The sequence below is a fragment of the Hippocampus zosterae genome, chromosome 12 (genome assembly GCF_025434085.1).
Source record: "Hippocampus zosterae strain Florida chromosome 12, ASM2543408v3, whole genome shotgun sequence".
NCBI classification, from domain to species: Eukaryota; Metazoa; Chordata; class Actinopteri; order Syngnathiformes; family Syngnathidae; genus Hippocampus; species Hippocampus zosterae.
The window spans coordinates 8830707-8844206 of NC_067462.1; the positions used below are offsets into that span (position 1 = coordinate 8830707).

Genomic DNA, 13500 nt, shown 5'->3' on the forward strand with positions numbered 1-13500 from the left:
AAAATGTTTCTCTTTAAAAAGCCTCTCAGCAGGGCCTTAATTAATCCCTTTCTTTTGCCGTGCGCCTTAGATTTAAAACATTCACTGGAGTGGATGACCTTTACATTGGCTTCAAAATGATCGAGAAATTCAAAGGTTTGTGTTTTTAAATCCACTCGATAGATGACGAAAGGGGTTGTTGGCTAAACTAACCTACGGGTTGTTACGAGTGTATTGCAGTCATTTGACAGTGTGAAAGAAGTGTGGCAGCAGAAATGGCAGCGTGCTAGTTGGCTGACCTCAAACTCACTTACTTTGAAAGTGAGGAGAAAGCAGTAAAAAAAAAAAAAATAGATGAAGCGTGTGAAGAGAAGTTATGAGTGATTTGGTTCCATCAGGACAAGATTTCCAAGCCATTTTTATCTCTCTCACTGGCTGTCCCCATTAGCGTCTTGGAGATACGACAGTAGCATGATGGATCGGCGGTCCTTTCGATGCTTCTACTGTAGACCGATGGTTGGAGAACTGCTCAAAGCGACGGCAAAGTAAAATGACATTTTAAAATGTTATTTGACGACAACAACTGGGCGTAAGGTTAGTAAAGTTGGGAGAACTGAGCTATGGCAGCTCAGAACATGCTAACCATGCTCAGAACATGCTAACCATGTAGCAAACATTGCTTATGTGAACAGCAATGCTGATGCGAACCTACTATTGCCAGTGCTATAATTTGTTCAAAACTAGATATGCATTCTCTGATCACAACCGCACACTTTATGATTTCATGCCATGAATGTCTTGCTCTCATGCACATGTGAGTGTGTCAGTCTTGGAATAGTTTTTGTAATTAATGAAGTTGGACTCCATTCAGATCTTGCTAGCACTATTAACGCTGCAAACGTCCCTTTTAAGAATGAAAACAAGACGTGACACTGTGGTCTCACCTTGTTGATGCCTCCCCTTTATTTTGAGAGATAAAAAGTTAAAATAAATAAGTATGGCTTGAATTAATCCCAATGTTCAAATTGATATTTCACTGAGGTACTCTGATATTGTCTTGTTTGACGTTAAGCATGACGGCTGCCCATCTTTTGGAATAAGTGTTGGTTTATAAAAGAAAAAGTCACCAAACACCCCCCCCCCCAAAAAAAAAATGTAAAAGCAAGAAGCACACGGTGAGTTATTGTTTGATGCTTGCTGAATTTGCGGATGTATGAGGTACGCTGAGGTTGTCTTCCATGATGTCATGCTTTACTATGGTTCATCTTTTGGATGAAGTGTGTTTGAATGGAAGTCAGCAAAAGCCAATGAAAACGTCAAACGTGCAAAGATTGTCTTTGATGGTTGCTGAATTGAAGTTCAGTGTGGTTACATGGGTGACAACCCCTGGTGGTTTCTGGCATGTGCGTTATGTGAGGCTGCACACGGCGGTATGGTCGGGTGGACAGAATTTGCAGCTCCTTGCAAAGTCTCTCATTGTTTGCTTCTTGCTCCTCCTATAGCATCGCCAACAACAGAGGTGCACTCATTGATTTGTGTGTATGTGCGTGTGTAAAAATAGCCAGTCAGACTGTCCTCCGAGCACTTTTTGTTGTTGTTGTTGTTGGGATAAAGGTGGCATTTTGCTGAGTCGCTGTGAAAACGAACACCACTGGACACATTTACAGCGAGGTTTGTAATGTAAGGTAGAAAATAGCCCTGAGAGTCTTTATCGCTAACAGCCAAGATGAAATGGAAAACGTCACTCAGGAGCAAAAGATGGCTGTGTACGATCACATTTTCTCACACATTCATTTAGGACTATTAGCCTAATGCGCCCGTGACATCAGGTCTTCTAAGCACATTTTCTGACATTCACACTATGCTATCTGATGAGGTAGAAGGGCAGTGTGTGTGCGTGTGTGTGTGTGTGTGTGTGTATTTGTGTGCACTATGCAGCCAAGCTTATCTTTTGATTTCAAACGTAATTGTTATCAGCACGTGGCATTTTAGCCCGCGTGTAAATATGTCTGCACGTTGATGTGATCGGTCATGCATAAAGCTACGCCCAACTGTATTTATTGAAAGCTGTATTTACATAATGATGTCATTGAAAATGTCATGCAGCATATGAAATGATTATACAGACCTCCACCCAGGCGTGAGGTACTGGGGAAAGATCCAACAATTCCTTTTAAGCGATGATTATGTTGCAACTCCGAGACCAAAAGAGCTCCAGTGTTGTTGTTTTTAAACGGACACTTTATGACTTCTTTAAAACTCTCAAATGAACACAGACATTTTCGTCTTCGACAACGTGCCTTCTGTTTTTCATTCTGCTCAAGAGGCGTTTCAAAGACCGCCTCCAAAAAAAAACCCGATACCTTCAATGGCACGAAGAAAATCAAAAGAGTGCACCAAAACAGAATATCCAGTGTGGAAATCACTAAATAAATTCTTCGAGCGCACAACAAATATAATTCTTCAAAACATCAACATAGACAATGCTGAATCAGTCCAGTCTCCTACAATCACAAACACAAAGGTATTCCCTGATGAATTTATTGTCTGATTCACTTATTTTCACTTTTTGCTATTTTTTTTGTCACGAGACCATTTCATATCAAACGAAAGCAAAATAATTCACACTGTCGTATTTTATTTAACATGCCGTCAGGTTTTGTTCTCTGTGCTTTGCTTTTAGGCGCACCGATTAACTCCCAGCAGGTGCTAGCTTAACTTGCAGACCTCGCAATGATTCACAGGAAATAGCAGCTAATGACTGCGGGTGATAATAATACCACATAGTGCGTCTGCCACCTTGTTGTGCGAGGAAAAGAATAGCTCAACAGTATCCAAATTGTAGGTGAGAAAAAAAATCATTCATGTTGCGCAGTTTTCAGATTGTGATTACATATAATTTGTTATGCTGTAATGTTGTTTGAATTGGTGTCAACAAGAGACCCCTGGTTAGTCTGCCTGTCAAGGAATATTTTATTACTTAAGTTTTTATGTTCAACTTGTTATTCTTAGTGAGTTCAATGACTTTTCTTATTTCATGCTTCATGTTAAAATTTATTATTATTTATATATTCATAGTTTTGATATATATATATATTTATTTGAGGTGCAGGGATTGGTAGATTATTTGGCAATAAATTGATTATCAATATAATCAATCGTTATTTTAATTAGTCAATTAATTGTTTGGATATCTTTTTAATTGAAAAAAAATTATCCAAATCCTTGGAATTTCAGCTTCTCAGCAGGAGATATTTTCTGATTTCTGTTGTCATCAATGAAAGCAGATAGATCATTTTTGTGTTGAATCCAAATTAAACATTTGCTTTGGAAAATAATGATCGACATTTTCTGACTGGACCAAACCATTACCTAAATCATATTTAATTTATGGCTGTGCATTTTCTTCACTGTCATTTAGAATTTATTTTTAAGTTTTTATTTGTATGTTATCCAAATGAATTTTTATTTTATGGTTCATTTCATTTTATAGTTTCATCATTTTTATTATTTGCATTGTATCTATTTACTTTTGATGCGTTACGATCTCATGCTTTTCAATGAACAACATTCCTTGAAAATAATTCAATAAATTCGCTGTTTTGGGGTCTTTTGGGGAGAGGGGGTGTCATATAGATTGTGTGCCACATCGTTAGTTTCTGAACTTGGATTTGTAATCATTTTTCGAGGACGATCCCTGTGCACTTTGCTGACAAGACATCATCGCTATCAGTCAAAGTGTTATCAGAGTATTTGCTTTGCATATGAAGATTCAGCAGTTGTAATTTCAAACCAAAGTACTGATTCTGACCTAAATTGGGAAATCTCATTCATCATCTCCCAAATGTCATGGGAGGAAGCCTGAACTTGTGCTCATATAGCATCTCACAACTTTTTGTCAGCTTGGATATGAAACACAATCTGGATGAAGCCTTGGGGGAGCTTTGTGCTCACTCGTTTGTAAAAATGTCAAAATTAAATTTGAATGGTCTTGTTTCTGTGTCTCCCCCTCACCTGTAGTTGGCGTACAAGCCGTGGCTGTGTTCTCAGTACTTCCAGACCACCCAGTTGCACTGCACTAAGAGAATCCCCTGTAGTCAATACTGCCTGGAAGTGCAGCAGCGGTGCCCCTTTGTCCTGCCCGACAATGACGATCTCATTCACGGAGGCAGCCCCAGTTTTATATGTACAGGTATGCTTCTTGATTCTCATTTTGAAAAGACAGATAACCATCATGTACTTCCAAGACATTTTTGTTCGCCACACTTTCACAATATAAAGTCATCCGTTACTTGAATGTGTTTATTATTATAGGATGCAGCGATGTAGGCATACACGGCATCGGTTTCTTATACGGTGGTGCAGCATTTTTAGTTTCAACTGTCACCATCTTGAAAAGCTACTCGGTTAGCGTTGTAACATTTCCCAACAGTCATACAAGTGTTAAGAAGAGTTAACCATTGTATAATAAAATTAAATACAACGAAAATACAGTAAAACTACTCACGCATCTGACAGAAACAAAGTGGAGAAGGAACAAGAAGGTGTTTGCAGAATAATACTGTCACTTTGTGGCATTGCTGGAATTAATAAAGCCTTGTGATGTTTCATTAAATGTATTGCCGGAGGGCAGCGAGGTAGAGCGGTTCGAGACTGCTTCACAGTCGACGGGTTCCCGATTTGAATCTTGCCTCACAGCCTCCGAGTAGAAAGTGTGCCCTTTTTTTTTTTGAATGAAGTCTGGTGACTGGTGAGGGGGAACATTATGAGCAGTGAATTGTAAGAGGAGCTGAGGTGAGGCGGCACATGAAAATCGAGAAAAAAACAGAATATGCAGTCATGAGGGGGTGTTAATTATTAATGACGGGATGTTGCTCCAAGCAGCAATGAGGAATATTATTAGCTTGTCTGCCTCACAGTTCTGAAGTTCTCGTTTTGACTCTCCGTTCCAAGTTCTCCTTGCTGCAGTGCTAACATAGGTTTTCTCCAGGTACTCCAGTGGGACTTGCTTGAAGAAAAATAAATTGAATTAATTACAAGCTTTGTCACTAACTAATGTTGATTAATCACATTTGAATCAAAACAGGATTTAGTCTACAAAAGCAAACATTTTTAATTTCAATGGATTTTAGTGGTCAGTGAAAAAAAATAATATAAACAGGTTTTGTATTATGTTGTATTATGTTAAGTATTAATATTTTGAACTCTGGAGAAAATGCATTCAATTTACATTTTAAGACAAAACAGTAGAAAAACAAATTTGACGAAAGTTGAAGTGCCTTTTGAGAACTTATTTTCTTCAAACCGTATAGCCTATACTGTATTCTGCACTTTTAATTTTTTTTTTTTTTTTTTTACCAGTGGTGCTCTACAGTCCACAGATACAGTCCAAGTTTTTTTCTGATGTTAACATCGCAGTTTTAGTCCTGAAACGCTTCCCATTTATGTACATGGCACCGGCCATAAATCTGAATAAAAAACGAGGTACGCCCGCGCGTTTAGCAGCCCATCTCTTCGATATGCCTACGTAGCAGCTGTTGGTGGGGGCAAAGTTGCCATCAAAAGCAACGCATGGACATTGAAAATAAGTCATAACTTGCTCAATTCTCAACTGACACACACATGAATGAGAAAAGTGAAGTTTGGTCTCTGTGCTCGCGGAGTAGGACCAGACACGTTTGTTGTAAATAATATAGACATATGGATGACGCCCCCTGGTGGACTTAAAGAGTGTCATGGTTTTTACAGCGTCGTTGCAGAAGAGACTTCCTTTTTGTACTAACTATTCAAGCTGAATTAGTTCCTGTGACAGATGGATTTTTGTGAACATTTTACAAATACTGTTTTATGTCACTGTGCTTTATATCCTCTCATTCTGTATTTATGCAGCCAGGGGACTATACAGTACATTCTCAACTGCATAGGCAAAGAAGTACCTACCGGTAATTAAAAAAAATATTTATCATAATCTGATGGTATAGTATTCTCTAATGACGAATGTAATTGTTTTTGTTTTGTGTTTTTGTAATCTCAGCTTCATTTTTAGTTTAAAAGTTTAACAGGAACCTATCCACCTCTGCCCTGTTAATGTCAGTTTTATAGATACCAACCCTGTGTGTATTGTAATAATAATAAGAAAAATACAATTCGCCGACCACAACGGGTTATATCATTAATCATGTTCAGGCCCTTACAGGCCTCTTTTGAAACGTCCAATTGTTTTTCCAAAGGGAGAATAGAATTAGTGTAGGGCCATGGATTTGAAGAAATATGTAGTAGTTGTATATAATATACAATACACACACTGTAACAATCAACAGTCCTATGCATACAAGTTTTTTAAATAACATACCATGTTTGCTTAAGCTAACACCTTCCAAAAAAGGAGAAATAAAACAGAAGAAAACCCGACATGAAAAAAATCAGTGAAACAACGAAGATGAACCGTGCGAGGTATTACGGCATTGTTGTTTTATTTTGCACACTTGCACAGATAGGGAAAAACGAAGCAGTAATAATAAAGCATTATGATTTCAAAGATGTTTCAATTTATACAATATTGCTCTTGTATATACTGTACACTTAAAGGATCCAAGAGTCACAGTATCTGTGGGCCAGCCACATTTCGATTCTAAACCCTCTTTGCGCTGTGGAGTCCTGTCCCTAGTGCCCCCACTGACCCCAATGTTTTACCTCTCGCGTCACAAGGTGTTGATTATCCCGACCTTGGTGACATCGCCGTGTCCTCTTTGATATGTTTAACCCCCGCCGTCGTGATGGCGTCATTGACCTCCTGCCAAGTTTGTCGCCTCCTCAGGGTTGTCGCTTCATTTTCATTGGGCCCTGAATGGGCCACCAGCGGGGGGAGCGTATTGGCTCATCACTCGCTGCTGGAGTTTTCGGCCCAGCCGTTCCTCTCATCTCCCACTGTTCGGGCTTTGTGAGGACAGGAGTGACGATCACATTCGCATTCACATCAATATGTGTCACCTCTCTTCGCGTTGTTTGTCTCCGGATGACGTGTCCTCCTTTGCCTCCTCTCTTCTAACTTGAAGTCCACACTAAATTCAACCCTGTTGCCATCCAATATTCCGCTGATTATAACCAAAACAACTGGGACAAAACCCATTCACTCACAGGGACACTCTGTTTTGTCGCTGGACTTCACTTTTGCATGCATCACAACTTTGGTGGCGGGCGAGGACAGAAAATGAGGTTGAAGCAGATGTCACAACTCAGACTGTTGTTGCATCAACAGGACGTTTGCGTGCATGTTCGTATGTGTTGTCAGAAATGTGAAAAAAAAAATATGATGGTTTCATCAATTAAGTTGCTCGCGGTCATACTGTGCTGTGACAAACGTGATTGTCGTCGACTTCGGTGTGATTTTTGCAGCAGCATTTGTTGCCTCAAGTGTGAAGTTTTCACTGTCTTTCTGGACACATCAGGTACACCGGCACACTGAATGTGATGCTCACCTTGGCAAAGATTAGAATGATCCTATTTGACCAGTCAATGATACAAGATCAATTGGCTTCTTGCTGTGACACGGAGCAATAATCCCTGAAGGTTTGAAGAGGATTGATTGTAAATTGTGAGCGATGAAGAGCTGTGAAGGGACGGACTTTTTACCGAAGATCGAAAAACGGTTTGTGCTGCGATATGATGATTCCTTGAAGTTGGACATAACGTTATTCATTTCTGATAGAAAACCAGAAGACATATGGGTTCTACCCTGATTTCATGGCACGATAACACAATGTCCTATGTGTGTTTAGGAAGTGTTTAGGTTGAATTTTCATTTCAAAAGGTATATTAGTCCCAAGCACAACACTGCTCATTACCAAAAGAACACCTTAATAGGGCCAATTTAGAGCAGGGGTGTCAAACTCATTTCGGCCTCGGTAGATGTCAACTGGCCATTAAAATTATACCATACTCTGCTATAAATAACCAAAATATCATGTCTTTGTTTTCATAGAAAGAACATTAGGAAAATGTTGAAATGTAATGAACATATCTTTTCCAAAACATTTGACAAAATGACTTGACTGACTTGACTTGATGTTTCAAAATCTAAATCTCCAGATGGGTCCGAAATCCTCTCTGGCTGTCACTGCTGTTGTCTTCTTCTCTGATCAAAACTGTGTTCCTCCTAGCAGATGATCCACAAATTGCAGCTTATTAAAAATATTCATTCCGTGTCTTTTATGTATTTTTCACTTTTAAATTATCCTGCGAGCCTGATCGAACCTCCTTGCGGGCCGGTTCCGGCCCGCAGGCCGTCTGTTTGACACCACCGATTTAGTATGTTCAATTAATCTGCCATGTTTTTGGAATGTGGGAGGAAACCGGAGTACCCCGAGAAAACCCACGCAGGCACAGGGAGAACATGCTAACTCCACACAGGAAAGCCGCAGCTGGAACCGAATCCTAAACCTCTGCACTGTGAGGCGGATGTGCTAACCAGTCGTCCACCGTGCCGCCCTTGCAGTAGATAACGTACTTCAAAATAAAGTCTAAGAGCAAAAGCAGAATTTATTTAAAGTTTAAATATGTACATTGTGCCTGCTGTACCTTCGAGCGCGAGTGCAGTGGTTAAATGTTTAATATGTTTCTCTGCCACCCGCCCCGTGAACGGCGGACAGGGTTGCTGGAGGACCATCCATCAGGCGTGGACCCTGAGGCAGAGTGCTGCGACGTGCGGTGGGACTTGAAAGTGGACAACCTCTCCCGGGGGACATTGAAAAGAACTCACCCGCCTTGCCAGCACCGAACCTCCCTCAGCTCCTCGGCAGCGTGCAGACTGTGTAACAGCCGTCTCAAACTCTGCCTGCTAGTGCTCGTCCTCCTACATACTGTCGCCAGCCTCACTGCATCCCACAATGCAACAGGCTTGGGCCTCCCCGCCATCACGCCTCTGGAGGAGAGCCCTGCCAATGAGGAGTGACGAAGCTGCCAGGCGGAGGTGAGGTTGTCGAGGTGGTGGGATCAAGGGGGGGTTGGGATTGAAAGAGAAAAAAAGGGGGGTTCCCTCACCATGGCAACCACTACGGAAAAATACAGCCACATTTTTTTGGGGCAGGGGGGGTTGTTTTTTTTTGTTTTTTTGCTGGAGCTCTGCGCCTGTGCGGCAACACTTCCTAGCCAAATTGGGGGGGGGGGGGGGGGGCGCTGGGACGCTTTGACACAAGAGACTAACAAACCCAATCAAGACAGAAATAAAAGCGGGAAAGGGGCTCGTCCAGCCCGTTAGATAGGGACGGGGGACAATGCCACAGCCTTTGAGTGGGAACGTTCAGCTTCCTGCTGGCTGAGTTTCTCTCACTTTAGCTTTTTTTACACTGTGTTCCCATTCATGGTTTTCTGTTGCACTGTATGAACTACCACAATCAGATTCTCTTTCTGACGTCCCATCTTTTGTGTTTGTTTGGCCGACAGGAGGTGACCTGTACAAGCAAAAGAATTTGCTGCAAGAGTGATGTGTGCTAGAGTTTGTCCTTTTTTATTCTTTTGTTTTAATCAAACATCCTTAGGACCTTTTTTTTTAAAAACAAAACAAAAAAGATTATATAGAGCCCTGACTGTTTTGTTATGCTCACAGTCTGTGGAAGCAACACAGGGTATTGAATACAATAACAAGCTTCAGCCCGATTTAGACTGCCATCTTTGATGATTTGATCACAAGTTGCATATATCGAATGAAAGCGGCCATAGCCTCTTTCGCAAGGAGATCATGCCAATTTGCATAAACCATTTGTGCATTTTTCACAACACCCCCAAGTCAAAGTCCTCGTTTTCATTTTTCACGTTAAAATCCTGGAAAATTGCTTAATTTACCAGTTTGGAAGATTTCACACAGAACCCAGCGAAGCATTATATTTGTCGATTAGACTTTCACACAGTGGCACCACAACCCAAATCAAAGCTTGTTAGTCTTTTCAAAGATTTCAGAAATACTACATTCTCATGGCAGATACAGACGTTTAGCCATTTATGCATTTTACACAGAACCCAGCTAAGCAGAACATTTCTGGAACTGTGTGCACTTTCACACAGTATCCCATGATCAGACAATGAGACAACGGCAATTAAGTCGGTACACAACTGCCACCATCTAAAGTGCTTCCGAAAATAAAATGCTGATATTCGAGTCGGCTTTTCCTGACTTTTTTTTTCTTTTTTGCTTTCGAGCAGAAGCCTCAAGTTTTTGTGCTAACACTGACTGATATTTCGAACAGTTCAGAATTCCACCCATTTTTCCAAGACCCCATCTCCAACTGAAGAAAAACACCACCTGCAGCCACCACCATGCTTCATTGCAGGTGTGGTGTACCTTTTGGAATGATTACCAAAAAAAAGTTCAACCTTGGTTTCATTGTTTAGGATATTTTGCTCCCTTTGTTGTGGTTTCTTTAATTGGAACTGGTGCCTTACTTCCACAAGGTGGGTGTAATTGTGAAACATTAGAAATACCTGACAGTGTTAGCGCAAAACCGTCGTGCTTCTAGTCGACAGCAAAAGGAAAAAAAACTGTTATGACAAGACTACAAAAACAAATGAACTTCATTCGGGGTTAATAAGAGCTCTTCCGCTGTTGACGTTTACGTGTCACGTGATCAAACCACCAAAGAAGGGTTTTCAAAGAAGGGTCTCACTGTTGAAACGCAGGTTTATGGGTCTCCCTCACTTTGTTTTGTGAGATATTTAACATGGGTTAATTTGTCAAAAATCCAAAATAAACAGACCAGATTGTTTTCCACCTCAGAGATGTACACCGTACTGTGGTTTCTGTTCCTTTTTGGCGTCCCAAAATGACATCAAATGTGGTTTTGTACATCAATTACCTAAATGAAGCTTTTATGGCACCTACGCAGGTTGTGCAATGACTTTTAAGTGCAGCCCTTTTTCCACAAAAAAGGTGTAAAGACGATTTGGATTTTGCCTTCTTGTCTGTTTTCAAGTCACGTTAAACAATCCGTGCTACTTTTCTTGACTGAAATGAGTTTCCCCCTCATCACAGCTGCTAGTTTTGTAAAGCGAGACTGACATTTGAACGCGAGCCAAATGATCAAACGGAATGAAAATATGCCAACTGTGGCAAAAGAGAAGACGGTGAGATTGATCTTGTTAAACCCCAAATTCCGATTCAGAAAGCAACAAGTGAGGGTAAGCGAGCGTTCACAAAAACACTTGTTATGAGATGTATCTCACAGAACAAAGCCTGTCTTAACCAAAGATGTGATGGGAGTCATGTAACCACTATCCAGGTTGTGGGGGTGGGGGGGGGGTTGTTTTTAATTCAAACACTAATGAATACAACTGTGTTTATGTAAGAGCTCATCTTTTCATATATCTATACTTTTTTAAGGTACCGGCTAGTCCAGTATGCCTACAGTCTCCAATTCCGTAGTTTCAGTCTCTGACCTTTTTCATTCCCCATCTCTCTGAACTGTTGCTGATGTGTGTCCAAGTTGTCACAATGTCTCAATATGTTGATTTTCTGTTTACACCTGAACCAAAATTATATTAGTAATGTAACTCAGGCCTTTTAATTCACAGGCAACCTGATGACTGGGTGTTATCGCTGATACTCTGTAAACTGTTAACTCTGCGTAGTTATGCTCAACATTACCTGTCAATCATCCAAGGGTTGTGGCGGGCGCATTGGAAGGAAAATGTCACCTTTCGGAAGGCATATTAACACACTAAATGTCTGGCTCATGTGTTGAATGTCATTTTTTGTGTGTGTGTGCGTGAGGCATATTTGTTTGAAACACCAAATCCCAGAATGAACGTCCATAGCCTGGCGGCCATTTTTGTTTTGGTTTGTTTCTTTTCAAGACCGACTATTTCATTAAGTAAAGGGCTTTTTCAAAAGACACCTCATTATTAGTTTCACATTCAGGAACAGCTTTACCATGTTCATAAACAGATACCACATCATCCACGAGGAAAAACATGCCGATGCTGGATAATCATGTCAGTCAGTCGACATTAGCGTAGATGTAGATGTTGACCACAGGAAAGACCGATGGAACCTCAAGGGCTGACCTCATTTTATTTTATTTTTGTAATCAGTTTTTATTCATTTCTATTTCGCTCCACAACTCAAAGGGATCAGGTATTTAAAAAAAAAAAAAAACATTCATTCCAGCTCACAAGCGATGACCGATGTCCGATGCGATAACTGATGTCAACCATTCTATGATACACCCTACAGTAGAATGATTCAAACAATGACCCAAACATTTAAAGCCCACACCTCCTTTCAAAGAACCCTCCTTTCAAAGAAACCCACTCCGGGTGGATCAAAATGAAAAAGGAAAAAAAAGCGGCTAGTCCTTGTGTAACCACTAGATGATAGCGTTGATCCTTTTTTGCTGTTGTCATTGCTGCTAAGGAGCTTCACTGAATCAATTGCATAACATGTAATTTTGTGGGTGCTTTGAACTCATATTTGAAGTGTTGAGGGCAGGGAAGGTCTTTCCCCCCCCCCACACCCCCATTTGAATTTACGCTCACAGTTGCCCCATTGTAAGAAGAGGTGATTCTATTCAGTGTTGAAACTGTACTGTCTCTTCAAACCACACAGCAAATTGTGTTATTGATAGATAGCAATGCACAAATGAAATACAATTTGAGGCCGCGAGTAGATGCAGCAACCTAGATCAACACAGTTTCTCTGATTCTTTTTCACGGTCACTATTTTGATTGGAAAATGTGTGTGTGTGGGGTGGGAGGGGGGGGGGACCAATTCATTTCCCCAAGAACAAGGTTCTTAACAAAAAGTGTCGTTCAAGGGGTTGTTTTTTGGGTGGAAGAAATAGCAGTAGCACAGAGCATCAGACATAAATACACTGAGTCCATCTAAGAAAAACCCAACAACAACATTTGGTATTATTACCCATTTATTACCCAACAACAACATTTGGTATTATTACCCATTTATTTACACAAATTCATGAAGGTTTACTCCGTAATATTACTCGGATAAAATATCGCTGTCCAATGCAAAGTATGTACTGTACCTCAAAATTTTCTTTTACTTTTGTATTTTTTTATGTTCCTATTTTTTTATTTTGTAGCAGTCTTTCATTGTTCAAATGAAACATGCTGTCCACAATAAATGTAATATCATTTGTTTTGTAATGCAAATATTCTTGTACAATTAATCTGAAACCCCCATTTATGAAGGTTTGTGTTTTTATAAATTACGTCTCTCTCTCTCTCTCTATATATATATATATATATATATACATACAGTATATATATATATATATATATATATATACTGTATATGCATGTGTGTGTGCGCTTTTTCATTGGACAGCATTGATATTTTTTCCCCCATTTGCTAGATGTGGTGGGCAAAACCACCACTGCCACATCATTGCAGAGACAGAAGCTGAATTGGCGCAAGGTAACGGAAGAAAAAAGAGCAACAGGAAGTAAACAGGGTCCGTCAGGGTCGCAGAACCTTTGGCTTTCACCTCATAAACATCAACAAACCTCACCAGA

General features: G+C 40.3%; 1 protein-coding gene across 1 annotated transcript in view; it reads left to right on the top strand.

Annotated features, from left to right (window-relative positions):
* LOC127611688 (NALCN channel auxiliary factor 1) overlaps positions 1-11683 on the top strand; it is an 86932-nt gene extending 75249 nt beyond the window's left edge. Inside the window, exons 3-4 of the mRNA XM_052082409.1 lie at positions 4000-4171; positions 8628-11683. Of these exons, the coding sequence (XP_051938369.1) occupies positions 4000-4171; positions 8628-8929 (474 nt within the window). The 3' untranslated portion in view covers positions 8930-11683. The remainder of the gene's footprint in view (positions 1-3999; positions 4172-8627) is intronic.
* The last annotated feature ends 1817 nt before the right edge of the window (positions 11684-13500 follow it).